Source organism: Molothrus ater, chromosome 1 (assembly GCF_012460135.2).
Source record: "Molothrus ater isolate BHLD 08-10-18 breed brown headed cowbird chromosome 1, BPBGC_Mater_1.1, whole genome shotgun sequence".
Lineage (NCBI taxonomy): Eukaryota > Metazoa > Chordata > Aves > Passeriformes > Icteridae > Molothrus > Molothrus ater.
Genome location: NC_050478.2, coordinates 91,240,250 through 91,268,123, shown reverse-complemented (window position 1 = coordinate 91,268,123; position 27,874 = coordinate 91,240,250). Strand labels below are relative to the sequence as shown.

The 27,874-nt window shown below is 37.1% G+C and overlaps 1 protein-coding gene across 2 annotated transcripts in view; it reads right to left on the bottom strand.

Moving 5' to 3' along the window:
* The window catches only part of GABBR2 (gamma-aminobutyric acid type B receptor subunit 2), a 456,950-nt gene that overhangs the window by 176,169 nt on the left and 252,907 nt on the right, over positions 1–27,874 (bottom strand). For both annotated transcript variants that reach the window (XM_036399440.2, XM_036399448.2), the window contains exon 9: positions 19,236–19,296. In XM_036399440.2, coding sequence (XP_036255333.1) covers positions 19,236–19,296 — 61 coding nt within the window. The remainder of the gene's footprint in view (positions 1–19,235; positions 19,297–27,874) is intronic.

Sequence of the window (27,874 nt, the reverse complement as noted above, 5' to 3'; positions counted from 1 at the left end):
ACCTGCTCTCTGATACCCAGTAATATGCTTCTAAATCATCTAATTCCTATCCACTTGAAAATAAAAATTATTCTATACCTTGACCTAGCCTAGAGTGTAATTTAACAATCAAGAAAGCACTATACACATAATTTGAAGTGGTGAAAAACCATCTGAATTTCTCTGCTTCTTACCAGAGACATTTTCTTAGAGGAACTGTGTATGACTAATTTAGTTCTACATCAGAAAGAAAACAGGCCTCTTGAAAATAAAGTTGAACAGAATTATCGCAATAAATTTGTGTAAGAGCATGCCAGATAGGAGAATATTTTTCTAAAATTATATTACTATAGATTTATAGAAATCATAAATAAAAGAAAGTGTTAAAGCCAGTTTTAAAATAAACTGTCTCTAAATTAAATTACAATTTTTGTCAGTATTTAATTTTTGGTGGAAACAAATAAAGAATTAATGAAATCAACTTATTGGTTTAAATACTGCATAAATGATTTTTTCTTACTACAAATAAATTTATCTTGCAATCTCCTTTGATTGCCAAGCAAAACCAACAAATACAAAATATAAATTCTGAAATATTTAATCTCTTTCCCAGATGTTAAACAGGATTACTACATATAGCAAAATTCAGTAAATGTTACTAAATATTTTTTAAAAAGAAAGATTTAAAATGACATACTTATAATCAAACAGCATTTGTTTTTTGTTTTTTTTCTGGTTGGTTGGTTGGTTGGTTGGTTACTCTAGAGATGTGGTTGTTAAAATATTCTATGTTGGTAACAAATGCATTGAGAGGGAGAGACACAGGAATCTCTGCTGAGGTGACTAGATAGCAAACTGGCTTTCTGCAGGGAACAGGCACAAGGGGACACAGTCAGGCACAGCAATTAGTGAGGTGCCTCAGGGAGCCCACAAAGTGTCCAAAACCCAGGTACAGCACTAACAATTTCTGTGCTTGTAAAATTCACTCCAAAACTACCCATTAGCCTGAGGTGACACATCCCACAAGACTGCTGAAGACATAAGGCAACACACACAAGAAAGTCACAGCTTTTCACAGGCTGTTGGGTTACCAACTCAGCTACCTTGGTTCAGGCATCATAAATACACAAATTATCAGACCATTATCTATTTAAAAAAACTAATTTGCTCAATTTTTGGAAGCAAATTGTTATTCCCAACTGGCCTTAAAGTGAGCGTAATAGGTGAAAAATTTGGATAAATATTTCCATTCACAATTTGCCATAGAGAGGATAAGAGGTGCAACAGAGCCTGGTGTTGAAAACCTCACTGAGAGCTTCCTGGTTTCTGGATGGGATACTGCTGGACATTCAGGATGATCTGCAGGTACAAGAAAACTTTATGCACCGAGGCAGTATAAATTAGGATGGTAAAGTCTCCTTTTTTCCCTGGTCATACTACAATAAGTCATTCATGATGATATAACTACCAATTTTAGGAACTGAGGAAATAGATTTGCTGTGCTATCCAAATTGTTGTGCTAGGGAGGAATCTAAAATTAATTTAATCTCAATTTGCATTACTAAAAAAACACAATTTGGGCTTTTTCAGCTTTCTTAGCAAGGACTCTCATATTTTCAGATTTAATTTTGTTTGATTTATTCTTCATCAGCACCAAATTATTTTTCTGAGATCTAAAGCTAGTAAAAAATAAGTGTCTGAACTTGGTTATTTAAACACTAATATATGGGAAGTGATTGATGATTGTAAACCTACAGAAGAAGCAAATGGGTAGGGCTTCATTTAACTTATTTCCACAGTTAATTCCTCCTTTTTAGAGCCACTACACTATTCATTAGTTAGAAGGTGATTTGGTGGGATTCCATTGTCCACATTTCAGTGGGTATGGTGTATATCACAGCTACCTTGTCTGGGGTCTCTGTCAAGAAGCTGAGGAAGACAGGCACTTCTTATAGAGCATGATTTGCTTGATTTCCTATAGACACATACCAAAGGATAAGATTTAGTTTCATTCTGAACTGTCTGCATCTTTCTTTAAGGTGGTTCAAGACAACTTACCCAGATGCAGATATCTGGATAAGTTGCTTGAATTTTCATGGATATCACACAGGTTTCATCTCCTGAGATGACCTCCTTACAAATAAAAAGTGAAGGAAAACAAACACAGAACTAATAAATTATTCCCCTCTTACATAATGATTTATCACACACAGCAGCACAGCTTTGAAAGAAAGGTTTTCATAGAGGCCACTAAAGAAAACAATACCTGCTCACAAAAAATAATCCTGCTGTCACTTACACCTGTACAAATAGAGTGCAGCACACAGACAACAAAAACTGAGCTAAGCCAGACATGACTCCTGTGGCACTGATATATTTGGGCTTAAGATTTTTCTTGACATTTCCTACCATTTAACTACTTTAAGCTAACTATGTACCTTTTCCTGTTAATAAAGTAATTCAAAGGTCTATGACTGTTCAAATGTAAGTCAAGGAATTTCCATTTCTATTTCCACTTGTGTTAGCCAGAAGATTCAATGACCAAGGTCAAAAACAAATATAGGCATAAGTAACAGTGCAGATATATTCTAGCTCTAACCCAATACTTTTTTGTGACAAGAAAGAGGAATTTCCCCTAGCCCCACTCAGCATCCTAGATCAGTAACAGGAACATTCCTTTGAGATCCATCAAATAATGGTTTAAGTTCCCTCTCAGAAAAATCTGGATGAGGGATCCAAAATCAGTTTTCCCCCAGTTTAGATTAATGCCCCAGCTTCTGGACTGTCATTTTGCTCTTTCTTTGTGGTAAATTAATATTTAGTTATTGATACATAGCAAAAAAGAATAAGCATGAAAGACTTAGAAATTAACCTCATATATATCTCAGGAGCAGTTCAGTACCTTCAGAATAAAGGAGTTTTTGATGTAAATTCATTTTATACAGCAAGTGGAGGTTGGAACAACATCTGAATTATGCACTTTTTATGTGGGTGGTCTGTCTGCTGTGTATGGGGGCATCCTGAGCAATGTTGCATTTTGTCAGAAAACAATTTCTGCGGTATTAGGGCTTAGACGTGGCTTAGATGTGCCACATTTTAGTGCAAGTCTGAGCAGATAAATGCTGGTGTAAATATGGGCATGCAGGGAAATAAAGATCAAGCAAACATCTAAGGAACAGGGTGAGGATCTACATTCTTACCATTTAATTGGTAAACTGACTAAAATAGCTTTCAATTAAATCCATAATATTCAGTTATCAAATAAAACAAATATATAATGAAATTTGGAAGTTCATTTTCTTGGCAAGCAGAGTCAATTTGTAAATTTGTGAAGACGAAAAAAAAACCAAAAACCAATCCACAAAAAACCCCATTCAAAATGACACACACTTAACTGTATAGACACTTTAGCAAGAAATAAATTCTATATACACCTTTTTCATTTGTAGTCCTGGAAGAAGGCATTGCAGCAGGCTATCACACACCTGGTATAACTTCATTTCTTGAAGGAAATAAAGTTTTGCATTTCATATGCCTCAAGAAAATAATTTCTATATTTTCAGGTACTTAACATTGGCTCAGATTATATACTATAAGATCAAAGTAGGCTGTGGATCAATACCTTAAAAAGTTAAAAGGTGCTACAGTCACAGATGAGTATTTAATCCATGTGCAAAACGAGGTCTCTTGCGTTGTCTGTCTCATTACAGGTTTGACTGTGTAAGATGCTGAAGCACTGAATGCCCATCAATTTAATATTTCAGGTTGGATTCAGAACTTTGCTGTATCAATCTCAGAGTTTAGTGTTACAACTATACTGTCTTCATAAAGCACTGTTTAATTACAGCACATACACGGCAGTAATTCATCATACCATAAGCTACTGCTGATTAAAAGCTGTAAGCTGGTTTTAAAACCTTGTGCACTCATTATAATCAACAGTAGGGAATGATTCCTAAAGGTCTGACCCATTTCCAATGAGATTTGACCCAATTCAGTGTGATGCAGCTTCATTTATATTTTATCTGTTGTTTGGGTTTTATCCATCTAACAGATCAGCTATTGATTTCTATGTAACAGCACAATTTATAGAACCATTCCAGATCAAAAAGAAAAACAGCTATTCCATTTTGTTTGTCCTTGTTTATTCCATTGAGATTAATTATCCACCATCATCTAGCTAGCTTGTTTTGAAAAATGAAATGTGTATGGCATAACTCTCCTGGCAGTGTCTTCTACTACTTGACCATTACATAGAGTTACCTGATGATCTGGCCAACATGTAATTTGAATAGTCCCTTTAGTCCTTCTCTAGCCTCATAATTATGGATCACAGGCAAAAATCCCATCATTGAGAATGGCTGTTACATTGTAGTATAGGATGGAAACCTATCATGTGTACAAGCTAAGAAGCTCTCCTCCTGCTTCAGACCTTTACAAGGCATCCTCATCTTTTAGTTTGGGAAATCTGTGGCAATTTCTTGAACAGCAATTAACAAATCTCAGATGAGGACAATTCCCAGAAAACTCATACCATCTGAGAAAAGGGAATACACAGGAGGATATTCTAGTCAAAGCACAAAGGGGTTTACCACTATTCCAGGGACTGATTGCTACTGGCCTTCTAAAAAGAGTGGAAAATACACACATGGTGGTGACAGAGGATGTTATATGATGCTTATGTCAAATCTGAGATACCAGTATATGCATATCACTATTTTTTTATAAAAAATTTACCCAATTGCAAAATTCTTAGCAGTTTTACCACAGCAAGAATTAAACCCAGTTTTCAAGCGTTTTTTCCTAGTTTTTTAACCATCTCTGCTCTGCAAGGATCTCAACAAAGATGAATAAAAAAGTATTGACAAAGGGAAAATTCAGAGAACCCTGGAGACTGTATTTCCTTTCTGTGCATCTTGGGTAGCTTTCCCATTTCTGTTTTAGTTAAGAAACTATTTGGAAAGCTAAGTGGCAAATAATTTTACTGAACTAGAGTAACATTATGAAATATTTCAACTCTGTGTTTCCATCCCCATCCTGAGGAATGTAAAGCAGGGACAGAATTTCACTTTCTTAATGCAAAGTGACTAAAAGCCATGGACTAAAAGACTCCATGACCTAATCTCTCACCCAGTTAAAATCAGGTCTGCCAGGACAGACAATTCCAATTTCCTTATCTGGCCCTTGAATTGAGTTTACCTTGGCTGCTTGTAACTGTTTCATTGCTAGAGATTTTCAACATTAATAATTTTATACTTTAGAATGGACGGAAAAACTATTTGTGAGTTTTTACCTTTGATCCTGTAATTTCTGAGTTTTGAGTACTTGGTTTATGACATGAAAATGCAACATTTCACTCCCCTACTCCTGTCTCCCCACTTTTTGCTTGTTTTTAATAATAGTTACAATGTCAAGATGAAAGGAAAGTTAACAAGAGGCATATATGTAGTCTTAAATGAAGCATAAATATTTCATTCTAAATTTATCCAAAATTATGAGAATATGAATGTCACCTGGAATGAGTGCCTCCTGGATGAATGTAAATTACAGACAGTCATGAGACAATTAATTATATTGTAATGAAGACTATGATGAGCCACTTTTACACCTGTTTTTTTAGTCTATATATTAGTGAGCCAGTGAAAGTGCAAAGCAACAGGTGCTGCAAAGGTGATGATTAGAAAGGCGATGATTAGAAATCATCTCTTGTCTCCATCCTTTGCATCTGCAGCTTGCAGTTATCTGAACTTCAGGAGAAGCACTGCTATATCCGGGGTTCCAACGTGCATAATTTTAATGCATGTCCAGAGTCCACAGCTGTCATCAGCCCAAAGGCTGGAGTGCACCTTGCCCCATTACCCATGCCTGGCTATAGCTGTGCTGTTTGAGGCAAGAAGGCTGCTCATAATGGTAAAATCACAGAATCGTTTAGGTTGGAAAAGATCTCCAAGATCATGGAGTTCAACCTTTGATTGATCTCCACCTTGTCAACTTGACCATGGCACCAAGTGCCAGGTCCAGTCATTTCTTGAATTCCTCAAATCTGTCACGAAAGAGGCAGTACATATTTCTGTAGGATCTGCTGTCCAGCACCAGGAGGTATGTAGGCAGACTGTGAAGGCCCAAAGCTACCCTCCCAGTACATCTGTCCATGGCCCTGTGGGATAGGAAGCCCTGCCAGGGATGCTAGTTGGACAGCTTTGCATGGGCGCATCTTTAGGCAGCAAAACGAGCCTTTCCTTCCAAGCACTCTGCCCATGCAAGAGCAGCCAAGGTTTTGCTAAATGGAAGAGCTCCAGGCCAATTAATGTGAATAAATTGAACCTGACAGATCATTTAAGATAAACTTTTATTCCTTTTAGGATCTCATGCTAAGTAAATCTCTACATTAAATTTCACAAGGCAGAGCTGAGGAACTTTGCAATGATCCTACCTAGACTGTTATTCTCTTTTTCTTATTCAGTAAAAGAGAAAGACAAAGGTCTAAGGGAGGAAAAGCTTGGAAAAATGCCTACATGCTCAAATCTCCAGTTATGAAGCCCAAGGAGATGCATTTTTCTGGCTACTACATCTTTAAAAAAATTAGGGTTCAACTTTGCTCCATTTGGGATGGGACATGTCTAGGCTGATTTGGCTGCCAGCTAGCTTTACAGAAAGACAGGATATCCTGAGTTGGAAGGGACCCACATGGATCATTGAGTCCAACTCTTAAGTGAATGGCCCATGTGGGCATTGAACCCATGTCCTTGGCATCAGTAGCACTGTGCTCTGACCAGCTGAGCTAATCTTTGGGAAAATCCACTTTGGGTGGCATTTTCAACATTCTTGAGTGACTTAGAAATTAAAAAGCATAACTCAGTTGTGTTTCCCCCAAACATTTTATCTTTTGTATTCTTTTCATTTAGTCAGCCTCTTCCATACAAATAGATACATATAGAGAGCTAAAAAAGTAAATTGAATTTTCATTAAAAAAAGATAATTCAAATATGTATTAACAAGGGAAACAGAAGCAAAAGTCCAGCTCAAGACCAGGCAAGGGATGAAATATTTAGCTTACACGATCGTCCATGGCATCAGTAGGGCATTCTATATTCAAAGGACACCTATCTACATATTTGTGGCTTGCAAGCCCACAGTCATTTCCAGAACTAATGTTTCTGTAAACCCCACTCTCTCCAGAGTCAGTCCACAATTGGAGTTATGTGCACTACTGATTTTATCTAGCACAGTAAATCAGATGGACTAAAGCTACTTGAGTCTTTCAGGGATTTAAGTAGCTCTAAAGTGCTGAAAAATGAACCTGTAACACACAGGAAATAATCTAGCATTTGTCTACAGGTTATCACTTAGGTTGTCAACTGAATTTATCAAACCTAGATATGAGCAGGTAAAAAGCTTTTGATGATTTATAGCTTCTGTACACAACTGCAGCCTTAAATCCTACTTAACATTTTCTGGATGTGAAAATTCACAAATTGTTTTGTTTAAATTCTGTTCTCTCCTCTGAATTCAACAAGGCCTTTGTGCATCTACTGACCTTTGGGATTCACACTTCGAGACTTTTCAAAGTCTTTTCCTCTGGAGAGGGGAAGCACAGACTAAATATGTGAGTAAGTCCCTCATTTTATCAGGCTGTCTGCCATTTACTAGCACAGCACAACGCAACATTTGCCTGCTGTCACATCAGACTGCCACAGCCATGCTCCAAATGTCACATTAGCAGAAGCAGGTTAAAATCACTTTGTGTTACAACACTTTCTGCAATGACCTTTTGAAGGGCCAGAATGAGAGGAAAGCTTAACTCCCCTTGCTCTGTGCAGGAAGCCTCTCCTCATTTTTCTCCTAAATGTGAGAAACACGTTTCATTTTCAAAGGGGAGTGGTCAGCTTTTGTGAACATGCAACATTCCTGCAATCCACCAAGCTCTCCGTGGCTCCATCCTATAGCCTGTGTGGTACAAACAGCATTCTAAAACAGTGAAATTGGTTAGCTGAGGATTAGGGTCTCTGTGTACGTCAGGACCCTTTTTTCTTGAGGAGAACAGGGACCTGCTTCCCCTGATGTACTCAACTTTCCATTTTGACACAGGTCAGGGCAGTATGCAGGGCAATTTGCCCTACCAGGCCTATAAATAACTCAGCTTTAAAAATGGCCCGAGCAGGGTACATGTATTACTAATTTGGATCCTATAGTATACTTTTAATAGAAGCAAGGATCCATCATGACTATATTATAGATGGGAATATAGGTTTCCCAAGGAAGAGCTATCCAGCCTGCTCAGTGCAAAAGCAGAAGGACTGGAACAGACTGGAGTGGACTGCCCAGGGAGATGGAAGAGTCACCATCCCTGGAAGTGCTCAAGAAATTACTGGACCTAGCACTTAGAGCCAGGCTCTATTTTATAGAGGTGGTGATCAGTCAAAGGTTGGGCTTGATGACCTTGGAGATGACCTTAAAAGATGCTATGAGTTTAGGGGATACATTTTCAGTGAGGTATTGCTCCCTCCCTCATCCTCCAAGCTAGTCTTTATCAGTAGATCCCAGATTATTTGCAGTGGCCAAGTCACTGACAGGGAGACTGTCCCTGTGCTTCCCATGTCATGTGGGGCTTCTGAGAGAACCTGGTGAGTCCAGTCAAGTCCCAGATTTGGTAAAATAAAAGTAAATTGATAATTATACACAAAGGATTAACCAGTAAGGACTGTACAGTCTGTCAAGGTCAAGCATGGCCTGAATAGCTCTGAATTGGATATGCAGAAAGCATTTTTCCTCAAGGAGGAAAAATGTGTCCATGGCATAAAGGTTAAACAAAGTAGGGAGGAAAAAAAGGGAGAACACAGCAAGCTATCAAACAGCTTCGTGTCAGTAGCTGGGGATCATATAAAATGGCACTTAGATTTATGTACAAATGACAGTTCCCTATATCTCTGCCTGACCCTGTTCCTTACACGAACAGTATTAATTCAAAACATTTTTCATCCTGGGAGTAGTTTGAACTAAATCACTGCTAAATCATCTGTGGTGGAATCACTTTGTTGCAGGTAGATATACTAGATCAATTTAATGAAATAATTTGCTTATGAGGAATTCATACCTTGTCCTCTATAATCACTTAAGGAAAAAATTATACATGTGCTCCAGTTGAAGATAACAAATACCAAGATGGATGGAATTTTAAACAGACATTTTTCTCAACAGTCCACACTCATGTTCTCCCTTTGGTTTCAATTTTTGAAACAGTAATTCAAGAATAAGAAAAGTATAACCCAGTCCTTTCATTGCAGGGGCAAGGGGACACTAGGGTCCATAGTAAGCTTTTAAAAAACGTTTTGCCTAAGTTGAAAATGTATGGGGTGTGGCTGTTGTGGGGCTTTTTGACTCCCAGACTCTATAATAGAAAACTCCGAAAAATTAGCTTCTTCAAAATATGAGATTACAAAGGGTCTTTAGTGACTCCTGGAATAGAGAAACGAAAAGCTACTATTTGCTGAACTGGCCTCCCTACTTCATTTCTTTCCAAAAGGAAGGTAAGAAATTCCTATTGGAGCAAATCATCAAAATACACTGAAAATAAACAGAGAGATGTTTATCACAGATGTGTAACAAATTCAATATAGTTATATTATATAACAAGATTCAAGCCAGAAAATAACACCTGTGCCATTGTGAAATACTACCAAAAGTCAGACATTTAGACAAAATTCTAAAGATTTCTCCCAGATCTATTAATTACATTTGCTCATTTTCTATTGCATGTTGACAGAATCAGAATGCTTTAATTTCTCAACCAGGGTCCAGTGATATATCGGAATAGATTATTTTTTCAAAACTAAAATATCAGCTTAGAGAAATAGGTGCCAATACAATGACAGCATGATCTTCTATGATTTGAAATTAAATAAACATTTCTAATGGCAGAAAAAACCAAAACTATTGTTAGGATGAAAAAAGGGGACTAGTAAATTTAAAAAGCAATTTAGCCTTTCTGTACCCTTAATAAGGAGCTAATACCTTGACTTAAACTGCTTCTGTACTCTCAAAGTTTTAGTCCAAATGCCTATATGAATTCTGCAGCATACAAATTACAACTGCCTTTAGTTACCTACACAGTGAATAAATCCATCTTCACTCTTAAAAAAAATAAAATTCCATTTTCATCTCCCTTATCTGTAATAGATCAGAGTTGTTTTCTCATAACACCATGATGATATTGTCTACCATCCTTGAAGTAGTTCTGTGAAGGAAATTTTTTTCAAATATACTTTGTTATATTATTCCACAGATTCAGAAATATTTTAGACTTTACATGATTATCTTCCTATCTGTAGCCTACGACTACTCAAACCTTAGCATGCTGGCTTGGTGTGCTACTCAACAATTCTCTGTTTTGTCTGTTCAAATGGTAATGTCAAATAAAAAATCCATGTCCTTTCAGTGACCTAGATGAACTTCATTTTCTTCTTTTCTATTAATTCAGAATTAAAGTTTTTCTATTTCACAGTTCTGTATATCTTGAGGAAATATTTGAACTACATGTTAGGAATGATGTCATTGCAGTAGACGGAATTCTCTATTAATTACACCAAATTAAATATTTTCCCATAATATATACCAGAATTTCATGAGTTTCTTGTAAGTCTTCTGGCTCTTTTTATCCCCTTACCTTTTTTTAATCTTTTTATGTATTATAAATTCTTCCAAGAAAAAGCATATCTCTGAGATGTCAAGGAGAGAGATGTGCCAGCACATGGCTCTGCAGAGAGCAGCAGCTCATGGTGGCCCTGCAGCCCTCAAGAAAACCTCTGTCCCTCTTCAAAATACAGGGAGGACTGCTTGGTGACAGGGAGGGACAGCACTGTCCATCACCAGAAATGGAACATCTGAACAAGTTAACTCTAGTAGAAGTAGGATTCTCAATGCCAATTGAGGCAAAAAAAAGTTTAAATTACAGTGGAAGTCAGGGAGCTCTGAAGGAAAAATCTAATAATTCTTTCAGGTTCTTAGACATCATTTCTTTAGTGGGGTACTAATTTCTGTTGACTTTTTGGAGCTGGATACTTCAGTCTCTGGTAGAAATTAATTATTGTAAAATTATTTTCCATTGCTTTTCAACATTTTTTTCTTTGCTGTTGCATTTGAAAGTTGCATTTTTTCTCGGTAATTAAGACATCTCCTAAGACATTTTTTGCAGAATGTAGTGACAGAGACTTATCAGATGTTGTGAAACACTGCCTCAGAGTACACTGAATGAACTGAAGTGGAATCCTATGGAAATGACAGCTTCTTCTACAGTGCACGTGCTTGTCCCAGTAATAATTATTTGCACAGTTCAAACCACCTCTCAAGGGATGAACCTCTCTGTACAGCACAGGCACAGAACCACAGTGATAAACAGGTTTCTCCTGCTCCTCACATGCACCTGGGGGAAACAATGAATGCAGCTCTTCCCAGCAACCCATCCTGCCCACTGCAACTTTGGGTGGCACGGAAGTACCCAGCTAGCCTGAAATTAGTTGGCTTGAATGCTGATAGCTGCAAAGCTGTGGCCTCCCATAGCTGTGCTCCCAATGGAAAGGTTACCTACCAAACCACTGATCTTGCCCCTGGGCATCTTTCCAGCTTCCAGTCTGCTCCATGTTACTGTTGATACACAGCTTGCAGCACCACAGTTGGCCTGTTTAAAGCTAGCTCAGGTAAAACAAAACAAACAAACAGAACAAAACAGAACAAAACAAAAGGAGCTGCCATGACTACCAGCAGCTGCACATCAGTGTCCCCTTCCAGCGTGTCCTCCCTGGCCTCGCAGTTTATATCCACACAATACAGCTTGTTCAAAAGGAGGTGACTCAAGTAACTCCCCACTCTTAATTGCATTAATCTGTCTTTGTAAATAATTCCCTGAGACCGCAAACAATTTCCTTAGCCCTTATCTGTCCTTTCTTCAGTTTGACATCTCAAGTACACAACCCGGGTACCTGAATTTTAATGCACTTTTCTGTGTTTATAAAAACAAATCAAATGAACACAAACCCCAATTACTAATAAAAAATGCCAACAGATTACAAGAGAAACAACTGGCATAGGGGAAACATTGCTTCTGGTAGGTATGGAACAGAACAAAAACTGAACAGAAAATGTGTCAAAAAGATCTGACAATAAAAGGGGAAAACAGCTATAAACATACATTAAATATAATTTCCTGTATGGGTTCATCTAACCATAGACTTTTATAAAGGTGAGTGAAATAAAGATAATAAAATTACAGGTGATGTTCAGTGCTAGTGAGGTACAGCATAACATACAAGAGAAAATGAATATCAAGTATACAAATGCAGCTGTTGGTTCTAAGTAATTAAGAGCATCCAGATGAGGCCCTGGACTTACTGTGGCTGATTCTTTCAAAACATCACTGCTGTGCTCACCAGTGGCCAAAGAGCCAAAATGAGGATGAATGTGGCAAAAGAGAACATTGGGAAAGAAGTTAAAATAATGCAAGCAAGGTAATTCAGAAATACGAGTTATGGAGGTGGGCATTTCTGAGCTGTGTGTGGCTCTCTTTAAGCTCTCACAAGAGAGAATATCAAGAATATAAAAAAAAAGAATATCAAGAGATGTAGAGGCTTATTAGAATTATAGAGTAGCTTTTACATGATGAAAAAACCAAATGGATGAAAAAGACTTGCATTTCTAAAGAGACACATTGATAAGAGAGATCTGTAAAACATGAACAATGTGTAAAAAGTAAGACACAGTTATTCACTGCCTATCACATCACAAGAAGCAGGGTATGCCCAGTGAAATTCTAAGACAGATTTAAACATCTTGATTTAAAACAAACAGATGGAAGGGCTTTAATCATTACATGCATCATCATTTTGTGAAACTCATTGCCAGTAGATGTGTTGAAGGCCGAAAGTATAAATGGATTCATGAAAGGCATGACAAATTGATAGACAATAAATCCACATGCAATGATTATACCTTATGGTCCAAAGACACCCTCCAGCTCAAACAGGCATGGAAACATTGCCTTTTGGATCTCAGAGTGCAAACCACACACCTGTTCCGATACAGATACCCACTCATAACATAGACTTAGCATCTGCTTAGGAAATCCTAGCTTCAATTCACTTTCTGACTGAGGAGAGCTGTAGTTTTTGCCTCTTTCTATTTATACATACATCTGGATAATGATTTTCATATTTTGTCCTGTTAAATCCTTGTACAACATAGAAAAAATATCCACACTGATAGACCAGAAGACAAAGGGTAAGTGGCCCTGACACCTATTAGCAGTTTTGGCTGAGGGATCAAAAGATTTATGTCCAAATGAATTTGATTTAAAGGAAAAAAAGAAAACAACAAAACACAGAACTGATGCTGGAAGAGTAATTAAATTATATGTTTCCTCCTTAAAAATACCCTAATCACAATTCTAGGGTTTCATGCTTACCCTATGTATCTTACTAGAAACAACACAGAGACATAGAACAAGTGGTGTTAGTAGCATAAAATGGACAAGTATTTGTAAATAAAGTTCCAGAATCACATTATGGACACTGCAGAGGAGCAACAGCTGAAGTTGGAAACACAGGAGGAAAAGAGGAAACACAGCTGGAGTTATAGAGAACTCAAGATGTAATAAAAGTCATTTGTCTGTCTCAAGGCACAATGAATATGTCTACAGCATGCCAGGTGTCTGTTTAACTTGTTTTTCAAAACTTCCAAAGATAGCAATTTTATACATTTTCCAGAGTTTAAATACCCTTTTCATTAAGAAATTTTTCCTAACATTGGCTCAAATCTTCACTCCTACTCAAATCTCCTAATTCTCAGCCAGATGATGAAGGCAAGGACAAGAAACTGTTTTATCAGTAGCTGTCATGCATTTTGACCCTGTTCTCTAAGCTTAGATATTTTGGTTTTTGTATTAAGGTATGTTCCTAATCTTCTGTTTTCTCTGCACATTTTTCTTAAATCAGCAATAGACTGAGTAGTTAGCTACAGCCTTTTGGCACCAGGGAGATTAAAAGGATGCTATTTTTTTTACATCCCAGTGCAGAAATTTTCTTTTTTACCTTTTCATGCTTTTGCTTATTCATGTTCATTCACCTACTGTAATCTTTAGTCCTTTTTATGTATAACTATAGACTGGTGAATTGCTCTCCATTTTGTATTTGTCCAAAAGTTTGCTCCCAATGTAGCACCAGACATTTGAACTAAAAAAACAGCATTCTTTTTCTCTTGGTTACTTCTTCAAATTATTGATATTTGTTTGACTCCTTGTCTAGTCCCCCTTGTTCTTGGTGAGTCTCCCAGAGACCATTGTACATTTTGATAATTATATATTCTCGTTAATCTTCTTAATGAGTAATGTCAACATTCAGTGACTCCAGATTTAAGGCACACCCTTTCAGAGCTCTTTTTGGTATACTTCTCCATATTGAAATGGGCCACTTTTGTGGATACTTTTATATTCACATAGATCATGGGCTAGTGGAAGATGGATGGCATGGGGATTGTAGCTAGATGTTCTTTAGAGTCCCTTTTAACCCAGACCATTTTATGATTCTGTGAATTTATTACTGAGATAAAAAAACACTGGTCACTAAGGTATGGACAGTTGCAATAAAATTACACTGCTCATATGGAGATAAAAATGGAATGGATATGGTCCAGCAAGACGTCAACAAATCACACATTCATGTGACTACAGTCAAGACCTCCTGTTAGGATGTGTGTTCAGCAATTTGCTGTTTTGCTTGAAAAATTATAGTTTTTTATTATATGGTGATCTTTTCCAGAATGGTCCAGCTCAGAATCCTCTGCCCAGGATAAACAGTCCATTGTTTAACTTATGTGTTTATTACTCGTTACATGACACTAGCAATTATTTATTGATCATTAATCACTAAAAAATTGCTCAAACAACAGAATTCTGAATTTCTTTATATACTTTTTTTCCTAAATTCATGTCTAGATATCTGAAGGTATTCCTTAATCTTAAAGATCTTAATATTTATAAGGAAATTTTATTCTGACTTTTTAAGTTTTTGCAGAAGCTGTGAAATATGAATCCACTGATTCTGGATATTTGACACCACAGTTTCCATATATATGTATACATATATGTGTGTGTGTGCGTGCTGAGTTTTCAGAGTTCTTGCTAAATATTTTCTATTCATTGGACAATTATCCTTCAACATTATCACAGAAAAAAAATTCCGCAGGTTCTTTGGGATATATATTGGACAGATGTTAAATATTAAAAAAAAATATTCAAAGGCAATTATTCTCATTATTTATATGAGTCTTTGTGGAAGCAAGAACCCACAGTAGTTAAGAGTATGCTGGAATGTATTTAGAATAATAGAAAGAAACTTTTCCAGGGTTGGATTGACACCCCTGGAGAAGAAGTTATAGATGAACTGAGGATCCAGGAAAGCAATCCTGGGCTCTTGCATACCTTCCTATTCACTGTAGAGTAAACATTTATTGATCCACTTCTTTTGATTAAACTCAGAGAAGAATATCTGGGGCTTTCACTGCAGAAGTGCAGTAAGGCTTTTTCTGAGAAGACCAAAGGTTTTACACTTGACAAGTCCCGGTCTCCCTCTTGCTTGGTGTGCAGATCAGCTTTCAACACAAACAAATGGCACACCACATTACCTGGCTAAATGAGTTGAAACACTTGAATCCTTTCCAGAAAGACACAGCAGGTGATAACCCACTTCCTTAAAGTTTTTTCCAATACACAGTACCACAGACTTTCGTTCTTATCTACACAAAGCACAATTTCTGCACATTTAATTTGTATTTATTTAAAATTCTTTGATTTTCCTCTTTAACCTATTCCAACACAGATCTCAGCTTTTGTTTAATGCCTGACAGAAATAGGAGTCTGACTAAAAGTAAGGTGCCTTCTAGGCCCCAGTAAGATTAATCAGAAAGGATCTGCCAATGTGAAATATTTTGAAGGACAGGTATAGATCTCTTCTTGAAGCCTCCCACATGAGAGCAATCTACAATCTCAGCTTTGTTACTGCCCTCCTTGCTCCCTGATACGCCCACAAAAGTTGTCAGGACACTTTTTCAGCTCTCACTAGACAAAAGGTTTTGACCACCTACTTCAATTATGTGTCTGACTATGAGAAGAGTTCTTAAATTGCACCCATGGAAAACTTGCCATTCATTCAGAAGGATGTCAACTTCAAACATCAATTGGATATCTCAGCTAAACTAACACTCTGCACTTTATTTACCAGTAAGGTAGGAGGAGAAAATGCTATTGCATATGCTTTGTATTCTCTGTTGCATACTAAATAATTCCTGGGAGGTATTCATGATCTATACAGCAGCAAGCAGTTTGGTCACAGCTATCTCTGGCACCATCTGTTTGACCACTTGCAAAAGTAACAGACTGCACAGAAGCTGAAAAAGATGCATCACTAGCCTGAGTTTGGGAAAAACTGTATCTAGATCCAAAATTAAACCAGCTATTCAGAATTTTATCACACTACATCAGCTCTACTGCAGTTACCCCTTGAACCCTCACAGGCTGATTTTCCCTTGCCTCTGGCAGATGCGCTTGTCTGCTTTTTCCATAGCCAAAATGTTTGCAGATACTCTCATTAAAACAAAAGTTTCCAGCAAAGAACAGAAAATTTAGCTCCTGAGACTGCCCTGCTGATTTTTCTACCCAAGCAAATGAGGAACAGAGGTTTTGGCCATATTGTGATACATGATTACCTATTTATCTCCTATATTTTTCTGCATTGAATTATTTCAACTGTGACCAACTGACAAGTTTCATTTAAATTGTTAAAGAAATTATAAAGCTTTGTAGATGAAAAAAGGACTCTTGAAGTATGGAACACTAACACCGGACATTCCTAATAATTATGTTTGGATAATAAGCTATTAATACATTTAATATAAGCTATATTCATAATTACAACTAATCTTACAAAAGCATTTACAAGGCATCTTTGATGTGGTCTTTTTTCCTTGAAATCATCATGATTTCTATTGTTTTCTTAAAAAAAACCCTTTAACCAATGAGTTGTATATCTGTCTCATGTTTGATCACTCCTAATAGCTATAACTACAAAGGAAAACCCCATTTACCATTTTAAGCACTGGACTTAATTAACTTCTTTAGATTACTAAGAACTTTCCCAATAGTCCAAGAATTATTAAATGTTAATGAGAATGTTTCAGAAAGTTTCCTAACCAATAAAGGATTCTTTTGAACAAATTAATAATGTCTACAATTATACCACTAATAGTGAATATAAAAGCTTTGAACAAAACTAATACCAATAAAAGAAGAACAGAAAAATCCTTGATAATATTTAGACTATCATTTGTAGTTAAAAAAAGGGAAGCTTTCATCTGTATTGTTATACTGTTCCTTATTTCAATTTCTCATACATTTTTGCACATTCTCTTTATTTCCAAAATGGGTGAGAAACTAAACAAAACTTGAGATGAGCCTTAAGATGTGTTGACCGACTATTGCTTGCATGAGTAGATATCCAGCCCTTCTCTGGCATTTCTCCACAGGATGCCTGAGGGTTTTTTTTTCCTGTGGGTTAATTGGAAACCTTTATCTGATGATCAAAATACCGAGTATGTGCCTGAATCACTTCTGAAATAGTAATTTTGAAATGCAAGGGATTTTAAAGGGGTGGCTGTCTCCTGTGTTTTTACTGATCTAACAATATTTCAGCTGATGATAAAACCATTGGTGTTAAATAGTATTTGATATGAAACTGAAAATATTGTAAAGAACCTCAGTTTGAATGGTTGGAGATAAAAATCAATATAAAATCAGCTATCCTGGACTTCTACTGCTCTTCTGGATTAGTTCAGATGACATATATTGCACCTCCCCATGATCCAAAATCACATCCTTAATGTGCAGCGGGAACATGCCAAACTTCCTCCTCACTTAGATGTTCTAGGAGGGTGCATGTAGCTACCTTAGGCAAAATGCATTAGAGCTCCTCCAGACTTCTTGAGGAATAACACCTCTTGTAAAAATTTTCTCATGATTCTTTCATGTGGCTGTAAACACCACTATTATGGAAAAAAATGGGGGCAGGAGGGAGGAAGAAGAGGAAGCAACCAATATTCATCATTAGTATTGAGCAAGAATTCCTAAATTACATTACTATGTCTGCAAAGTTTTGGCGGGTTGAAATGCTTCCGGGAGCATGAGTTAATAGCATCACTTACTGCTGTGAGGGCAAGAGCAATTCAGAAGATTGCTTCAGTAATTCAGAATGAGTAACAACAGAACCCCTTGAGTGCATTGCTGTTCATTAATAATAATGTGCATACATCAGACAATTTCTGTTTAAAGAACGAGCCTTTGTAACTTGGTCAGCAGGATTATGTTTAAAGAGCTCTCCTGAAAACAAAGGGAGAGCAAGCTTCTCTCTCATGCATTGTATGAAAAGAATTTGCCAGCTTACGACTACCCTCACGAGACATGCAAACGCAATCATCTCCTGTTTTATCTCAGCCTCAGCCTGGGAAAAAAACCACATGAATTGCATTCTATAAACTGCAGAAGCAAGTACAACATGAATCACCATTTCTGCAGAAACCTCTCCCAGCAAGTGCTTCATCCTGGCTGCAAATGGCCCCTGACAAATCCCTGCGGCTCCATTTGCGGTCTCTGCTGCTGAGACCATTCCCTGCAGGCTGAGAGGATGCAGCAGGCTTGGTGAGTTGTGCTGTGGAGCATGTTGCCTCCAAGGGATGGGGTCAGCAGTTTGTGTCCTCTGCTCGCTGAGGGACTGACTCCTGAAGCAACTTTTAGCAAGCAGTTGCAGAATGTCAAAAGTGAGTCTTCAGAGAGCGCAAAAACTAACTTGAAAGAGCTTAACAACAAAAATCCTTTTTAAATTCCAATTCACATTGGTTTTAAACAAACAACTGCATTAAGAAGTGGATACTTTGCTGACCAGTAGGGTTTTTTAAATAGGTACAGGTTGCTATAGATCAGTACTTTCTATAAATATGGGGATTGTAATCGAGAAAAAATCCTGGAAATACCTCACAGCATTCAAGGTTCAGAACACCACATTTTAAACAGGTAATAAACACTTATTAGGTTCCTTTCTGCATCTTCCAAGAAGTTCCTTTTCAAAATAATTGTACATAATTAAGACATTGTGAAACAAATGCAACTGACACAAAAGTTTGAAACTGCATACATAATGTAATGAAAATTGTTTGTAACTTACCTTGGAATTGCGTAAATTTGATGGTTCCCATCCTCTCTCCATTTTTGAAAACAACATCACCCTAAATAAAATAAATAAACACCTTAAAAGTTTTATAAATCTCTCATAATATAGTTTAACATTACCATTTTAATTTTCCATTGACTATTAAAATTACCAAAGCAATGTTTAAAATCTGAAGATGGAAGATTCAAATAGATTCAAAATAACTCAAGAACACCTCCTTAAAGCCTTCTCTTCTACGGATTTCAAGTGGCCTTTGAAAATTGCCCAGTGTTACCACCCACTTTTCATTTCAAGGATATGGAAGCACAATAAAGCCAGTAACTTACTGAATTTCAGATGATAAGATATATGCAAACAATTGATTCTCACTGTTTGCTTTATGAAGGAGATGCAAAAACCTTCAAAGATCACACAAGAAAATAGTTTTCCACTTCATTCATCCATCATACAGTTCTCCAAATGGCTCCAGAAGCTTTTTTATCTTGTCTTATATACTTATCCTACTAGATTATGGATACTAGCTCCTATGGCTTAGTTTTGTACTATACCAACATGTGTGTCCTAGTATTCATTTTAATTGTGATGTCTTTAAGTCAGTACTACCATTTGTGGTGCTATACTTCTCAATATAATGGTCATGTAATGCTAAAATCTCCTCACATATCCCTAGGAAATTACTCCCATCTTTTAACCCATCTATCTGGATTAAATTAAGAAAAGATCTTGTTAAATTTCCTCCTTAGTTCATCTATGTAGTAAGTGAGTATGAAAGAAGAGGGTTTCATTCATTTATGATAAGTATTTTTAATATTTTGAACCTATAGTGGAGAGCTGAATGCTGTCAAGATAGATTGCTGTTCTACTTCATCCCTGGTTTGGCTTATTAACACCATCTCCGTAAATCTTTGTTTTGGCAGACATCAGAGTAAAAGAAACCAAATGGTAAACCTATGAGGTCACAGCTCATTTCTCTGTACCAGACTATTACTTTTTGGGTAGCCCTTTCTGGTCACTGAAGGGATGCACTGAAGGGATCCACACTCAACTCCCCACCATTTTCTGCAAGCCAGAAAACACCATTTCCTTTTGATAAATAGAAGAAACCTTAAACAAGTGTAAGCCACATTGTGCTAAACTTTAAGAAGCAAAACCCCCAATCTTCTGGCTATTTTATTAAAAAAAAGATAATTAAGTTTGAAGCAAAAGTGATACAAATAGAAAATAAAATGTTGAATCTAATTTTATAAACTATAGTAATGCTAGTAAGAAATAAGCCAATCAGTGTTTCATAAAGCTGTCTTCAGGAATTATGTGCTGATTTATGTAATGAGAAATGAACTATAATCTGATGATGTTCCAGAGCTCACATCAAGCCGTTTCTTTGTTACTGAGATATAACACACCATAAGATTTAGCTGGAGAATTGTCTTCTTTACACTTGAGATTCATAAATTACTAAAAGTGTTTTTTTCTTTATTTAAAGTGGCGGATGTTTGAATAATAGATATCACTACTACACACATTAAGATGTGACATTCCAAAAGCCAGTCTTAGCACTATTTGGCCTTTCTTTTTACCTTACCACACACTCCAGCACATGTGCCAGTACAAACTGCAGTTTATGGTGTGACCCAACATAAAACCTAGATCTTATGAAATCCACGTGAACATAGCAACACATAAAATCCTCTTTTACCTCCCACTGTGTTTTTGTGACATTACACAGGCATATTTACATATTGATTATCAAAAGGACCAGTGATTGTATAGATTTAAAGAAAATAATTGAAGCAATGTTGATACTAGCTTCTTCAGAACATGATCATCATATTCAAAAAATATTTCTTGATCAGGAAAAAATTTTACTTCAAGAGATGTAAAATAAGACCTCAGTCCTGAACAATCATTTAAATCAACTGCACAAGTGAATAACTTGCACCTAAAACAAACCCCATATTTTACTATAAATTAAATAGTAACTTAGCAAAACTTTCCTCTTCCATTACACACAGGTCATCCCAATGGAGACCAACAGAAACCACACTGGTGTCTTGGTGCCTATTTTATTTTCTTCAATCTACCCTCTACATTGTTTTTTCTTTACTAGTGTAAAATTGAATGCCAGAGTAAATAGAATCTGCCCAGCTGATCTGCACAACTTTGAGCTGTGTACAGGCATCTTCACCCAAGCAATGACCCTTGAAAAGTTGATGGGAAGGAAATAGAAAGTTTGTGGCTTGGAGTCCAACAGACAGAGATGTGAGCAGAAGGTGGAAAAGGAGCTGAATGAGCTCAGTCTGGCACAGTCTGCCTGCCCTGGATATTGCTGCTGCTGTGTACAACCACCACGGCACATAGAATTTCAATTTTTTTTGGCTCAAATACATCCCTGTATTTGGGATTCACTGCAGCTGCATAACTCATCATACAACCTTGTACAGGGGTACTTTATTTAGTTTTCTTAAATGTACTACTACCCATAAGTATAACCATACTAGTCTCACAGTACAAGTTAGGTAACTTGAACAACAGAAATATAAAAGCTTATGCTGTAGATATTTTTTAGGTTTTTGTTTGCTTTTTGATACATCTCTGACCTGCTTCCCTCGTAATTGTTTGTCTTTTTTTTTTTTCCCTAAAACGCTTGAATGTCCTTTACAAATGATGAAAACCAGATTGGATCAAACATTTCAAGAGCAATGTTTCAATCAATCTCACCCTTGCCACATACAAGGACATCATCTCCCTATTTCTTCTGAATGCCATCATCTTCTTTGTGCTCTGTTTCACAAACCCTAATATTGATTTGTGTACTTTGTTATACAAAGTAACTGTTTCACTCCCTTAATAAAAAGACATTTTTACCCTCCTTGGATGTAGTCTTTCCCTTTTATCTTAAGTCATTAGTCCTTTATTTGTGGTTAGAATAAGAAATCCACATCATCCATTCACACTTACAAATTATTAGCCAACACTGGATTTATTTCTGACACATGGGACTTCCCCTGTCTTTCCAGCAGTCATTTGTCTCCACTTGGAAGGAACTGTATATTATGCTTCTCTATTTTTTTCCTGGTGGTTAAAAAGCAGGTCTCTTTGCTATGTTATGAACATGTCATCAGCTCTTTTTGAGGAATTGAGCACTAGTATTTATTACAATTTTCTTTGCATTATCCTTGACAGTATTATTATTCAGCCCTGGACAGAGGCCCATGCCAAAGTTAGAATTCTTTTATTCTTCATACACTGAAATCCACAGCCAGCACATTTTTTCATTAGTATCTTTAGTTGTCTTTGTCTTCTTCAATCAAACCAGAGTTCATAAGTTTGTTAACTGCTCTCAGGGCCAGGGCCAGGTCTGCACTTTGACCATCATTTAATTTATTGTGTATTTTCTCCTGCAAACTATCTCAAATTTAGTAAACAGAGAAATAAGTGCATAGTATTTACTTAATAATTTTCAGTACTATTCCTACAAGAAATGTCTGCTTTAGACCATGTTTACTTCCTCCTTCAGCAGTCTTCCACCACATGGCATCTAACAACTATTTATTCAACTGTTTATCATTTACCTAGCCTATACTTGTTATCTTATTGCTGGTTTGAAATGTCATAAACATACATTCAAGCTAAATTAACAGCACAAATACTCCTCCATCAGAAGAAAGACCATGAGAACGTTGACAGAAATAACACAGCTGGATGCAAGACAGTCAAATACCACAGAACTTCTGTGCCCTGAGTGTTTTCTGATGGGCCAGTACATTTCAGGACATTGCTTCAGCTCCACTTCACTCAGTCCAGAAATCTGGGCTACTCTGCCCTATAGACAAGTCATCTCCTCATATAATAGTATTTAAAGCCTGTGGCTTTTCATGAAACATCTGAGACTACACAGTCAAGCAACTCCAAAAGTGACCATCAGTATTTTCCCAAAAAAAAGTTAGCTCATTCACTTTTGGGGTACTTGAGTGAGATATCTGATATCAAATAAACAATCTAAATAAATGCATGCAGAAACACCTGAAAAGCAGTAATATAACTATGACAACTGAAGTAATATTTTACATAATCTCATATATTTTTATATATTTATATAGTATATGAAATTAGTTTTGTTACTTGAAGTTCTGTGACATCTGCTGAAATCAAGGTGTACTTCTGAACTTGTAGTTTCCTTTTTGGAAATTGGGTCTAAGTCCAATAAAAGTACCAGCCAAGGAGGGTGAAGCATCCCAGGATAGGAAACCTAAGAATTTGCCAGCACCCAGAGGGCAGCTTACTGGCCTCTCACATTGCCCCTAGCTCTACAGCTCTACACCTACCTGATGGTAGCTCAGCATTCATCAGGCCCCTGTGTGAGCTGTAGTGGCCTGCTAAACCAGCAAAATACATTCAGTGGTTTGTTTTGGTTTTGTTTTTTGAGGGTTTTTGTTTGTTTGTTTCGTTGGGGTTTTTTTGTTTTGTTTTTTTATTGCTTTGACAAGTGGGCGATATGTTGTTTCTGAATTACTGAACCAGAGCCAGCACAAAGGAGCCTTGAAAGGATGCAGGTACTAACAGAAGGAGGTAGGAGGAAGGGAGCAAGACACTCTCTGTTAGCTCAGATCCTTTTATAAGTCTTTCTATGTTTACATGCAATCCACACAGCCTGCTACTCATGTGTTGCAACCAATTTACTCATTCAGGACTCCTTAGCTTCTGACACACCTTCCCTGACACACACAAAGCAGCAAGCTGGGATTCTGTGGCTCTTGGTTCTGCAACTTGTGGGCAGTGAAGAGCTACACTGGAATTCTTAGCCTCTTCCACCCTCCAAACTTCATGTCCAAGACAGTGGTATTTATAGGGAAAGGGAATATCATTTATTCTACCTAATAGGCTTTTAGCTCTGCAAGTGTAACCTCACTTCTGAAACAAAACAGCAAGCTTCCAGCTGAGGGCAGCTTGTGCACAACTCTTCTGGTTTCAACCTAGTTACATCACTCATTCAGCTGCAGACAAAGAGCTAAACACAGAAGAGGTAAGCAGAGTGCAAGAGAGGGTACCAGGGAGACAGCAGTGAAGGTGTAATTCCCTGTGGGATAAATATCTTTGGATAAATGAGAGGAGAGCAGAAGGCAGAGGGTGATGAAAATTAAAATGCTCCATCAAATCAACAATGCTTCTCAGTCCATGATTTTATATCTTTAGAGTGTTGTGGATAAAATGTTTCTAGAACATTTGATCAAAGCAGACTCAGTGACTGCTGCTTTTCAGGCCTTGAGTCTATTTCCAGAATAGTTGTTTCCTTCAAAATTTTCAAGAATAAGGACTAAAATCTGAAACAGTTTACAATCCATTGGGATGTCTTTTCCCTTCCTGTTTTCTCTCGTATGACATTTTCAAAAAGCTTTGGGTAACTGAACCCTGTTGTCTGGAGAGCAGCAGAGCAGCTCCAAGAGCAGGGTGAAGCATAGCTAAAAACCTGGTCTTGGCTAACATTTTCTAAATGAAGGAGTACCAGCATTCTCATCTAAACAGGAACTTTTGTTCTAGCCATGACAGAGCAGGCATGAAATAGCAGGAAAAAAATGAGCAGGCTTACTTCCATACATTGAGTATCAATCTGCACCATAGCAATGCTATGCATATGTTTAAAAAACATACCCACAAACAAAGTAGTTTCCCACACACAAAAACACTGGTTATGGAGAAAAACAGTGTGGAAGAAGGAAGATAAATTGTTGGAAGCGAATTGCTGAGAAAAAACAACCTGGTAATCATGACAGTGATGGAAAAGAAGAATGAAGAATTGGCATTCATCAAATCCCTTAACACTGGAACTAGGAGGCGCTCATCTATTAGGACTTTGGCGGAGGCACTCATCTGTTAGGACTTTGGCCTAACACAGAAACTTCAGTGATGTTTTCCACATTATTCCTTTGCAGAGCAGATAATGACCTTCTGAAATTTGCATTGAGTGAGGATTTTTTTTTTTTTTTTTATTTAGAAACAGAGGACTGGTATGTGACCTACTCTATGGATCTCATGTGACACTTCATATATTCTTATGTAGCTGCTGTGAGCTCTTGGAAGTCAGACAGGTAAAAGGAAAATTATATCTCAGAGACAGGTCAGAGATCAGGAAATATTAATGATTTTTAAGTAGGCTACAGAAACTGCACTCATATGAATGAAGTATGGGATAAGCAGATGCACAGATTCACATCAGAGGCAATTTGAAAATAAAGAACACAGAAGAGAGACATCTAAGTTCCTTTTTTTTTTTCTCCTCCATGGCAAAACCTGTTCTGGACAAAAATATTTTAATAAAAAATTTTAATAAAAAAGGTGGGCTTTGTGTCTCATATTTGCCAAGATCTTTGTTAGCATTAGCTAATTCAAGTGGTCTGTGGCATTGCCCACTGTGTTCTTCTTTGGTATTTGTCTACCTTGAATGCCTACAGAATAAGTAATAGGGTTTCTCAAAATTAAAAAAAAAAATCCTGATATATAAAAAAATTTCTTTAGACTATCTTGAATTAAAATCATTTCCCAAAACCAAGTTTTCTAAAAAAAAAAAAGCTATGGTGCATCTCCTAATATCATGACAGCAATGAGTCCTATTCCACAGCTGGGCTGGAAGAAATGGGAACTGAAGATCAACACCTACAGTTTCAAATTAAGTATAGCATCTTTATGTCCTTATCATTCACATAAATCCTCAATCTAGGACTGTGTGGAAATACAAAGTACTGGAAGCCTTACCAACATGGTTTCATCATGCTGCCACTACACTCCCTTCTTAATAATGAGTTCCAGTCCATTCAGCCTCTTCTTCCAAGGAGAGGGGATTTTTTTTTTTTATTTTGTCTATCTCCCCTCTCTAAGCCCCTGTTACAATTTTATTTATTTCCTGACAAAGGCATAACTGAAACACAGATGCTATTGCTCTGCAGAAGGGTGCCTCTATTTCTTACTAATATTTTGCTAGCTGATCTTTACCATATATTAGGCAGAACTTCAACTCTTTTTTTTGGTCTTTTTTTTCAGGTAAGTGAAGGAACCAGAAGAGGAACAGACAGAATTTCTTTCCTCCATCTCATCAGAATTCTGTATCATCAGTTGTCACTGAATAAAAGTGTGCTGTTGGCAGCACAATGACATAAGCCCAGACTAAGCTGCTCCATTAGATTAGCATTTAGATGCATCTAAACAATTTTACACAGCTATGCTGAAATGAGACAGCACAATCATAGCATTTCTTTCAGCACAGCAAGCAAAGGCATCATTTATGAACATCTGAGCACTACGTTTACACACAGAAGCAAGATTAAGGGAATAATGTCCCTGACAAGGTACCAGCAATTCATAAGCAGCTAAAAGAGGGGAGAAAAGGATGCTAGCCAGGGAATCATGCATCAAACAGTATCACACCTGCTGGCCATTGCAGGTGAAGAAAGACAAAGCCTTTATGCTTTGTTACTCATTAATGTGCTTTTACATATTCAGCTGGGCTCATGGCCAGCAAAAGGCAAAGCAGTTAGATGCTCTTTTATTCTTTATGGCCATATCATTTTTTACCCAGTGACAGAGTTTTTTGCGAGTCATCTCTGTCAGTGATCAGGTAAGCTCTATGTTGGACATCATTAGTGGTCTTAGATTTAAAAGCATAGCAGGAAAGAAATTGAAATGAAACATATATACTTGAGAAGGTATTTTGCAAGTTTTTTTCTGAGTACTTCAGAAACAAAATGACAGGCCCTGGAACAGTGTGCAACAAATGCTTTCAAGTTTGGTGATAAATATGATATATAACAGCGCTGACTGTTGGTATTTAGCCAATTTCCTGATCTATGGTTGGCCTCTGAAGCATGAGAAATGTAATTCCTTTTCTCTTCACTCAATCTCTTCCAGAAGTGTATAAAATCATTGATGTAAACAACCTGTCTTTCAGGGTGGCAAGAGAAAAGGAAACAGTCTGAAGCACTGGGACTAGGAACTCAAGCCCTTCCCATTGTGTATAAAAGAGTAAATATGAACTGCTGAGATGATGTTCAGGATTGTTCTTATGAGGTTGAGTTCCTGATGATTTCAGTTTCTAGCTTTGTGTGTCTGTAGAAACAGGGTAACAGCATGTTATCTTCCACCACCATGGGGTTTTTTCCTACTGCTTTTGCAAGAATGATTCAGAAAAGATAGCGAAAAGCCTTTTAAGGACACTGCATTAAGCAGCAGTTCCATCTCTTCAACAGTGCAATTTCATATGATGTTCTGAAGTAATTTCTTCCATTTTCTTTAAACTACATTAATCTCAGAAGAGAGCAGAACCGCACAGGCTGTATTTCATTTGTTCTGATGATGACCCAAATGACTGCAGGACCCACTGTCTCCTCTCTGTGCACCTCCTGCCCAAGCTCTGTCACACTGGCTGGACACAGGAGAATACTTTGTTTACTCTGTTTTTTCTAAAGAGCAGGCAGCCTCTGTGATTAACAAGGGTTTCATGTGCAAAGTAGAACACACTGGCATTACCCACGTGCAAGTGCTGAGCACAGTATCTTCAGACTATTATCTTTCTAAGTGAGCAACTTTAATTCAAAACTGCTTTAATAGGAAAGGGGAATTAAAAATTTTACATATACCAGACA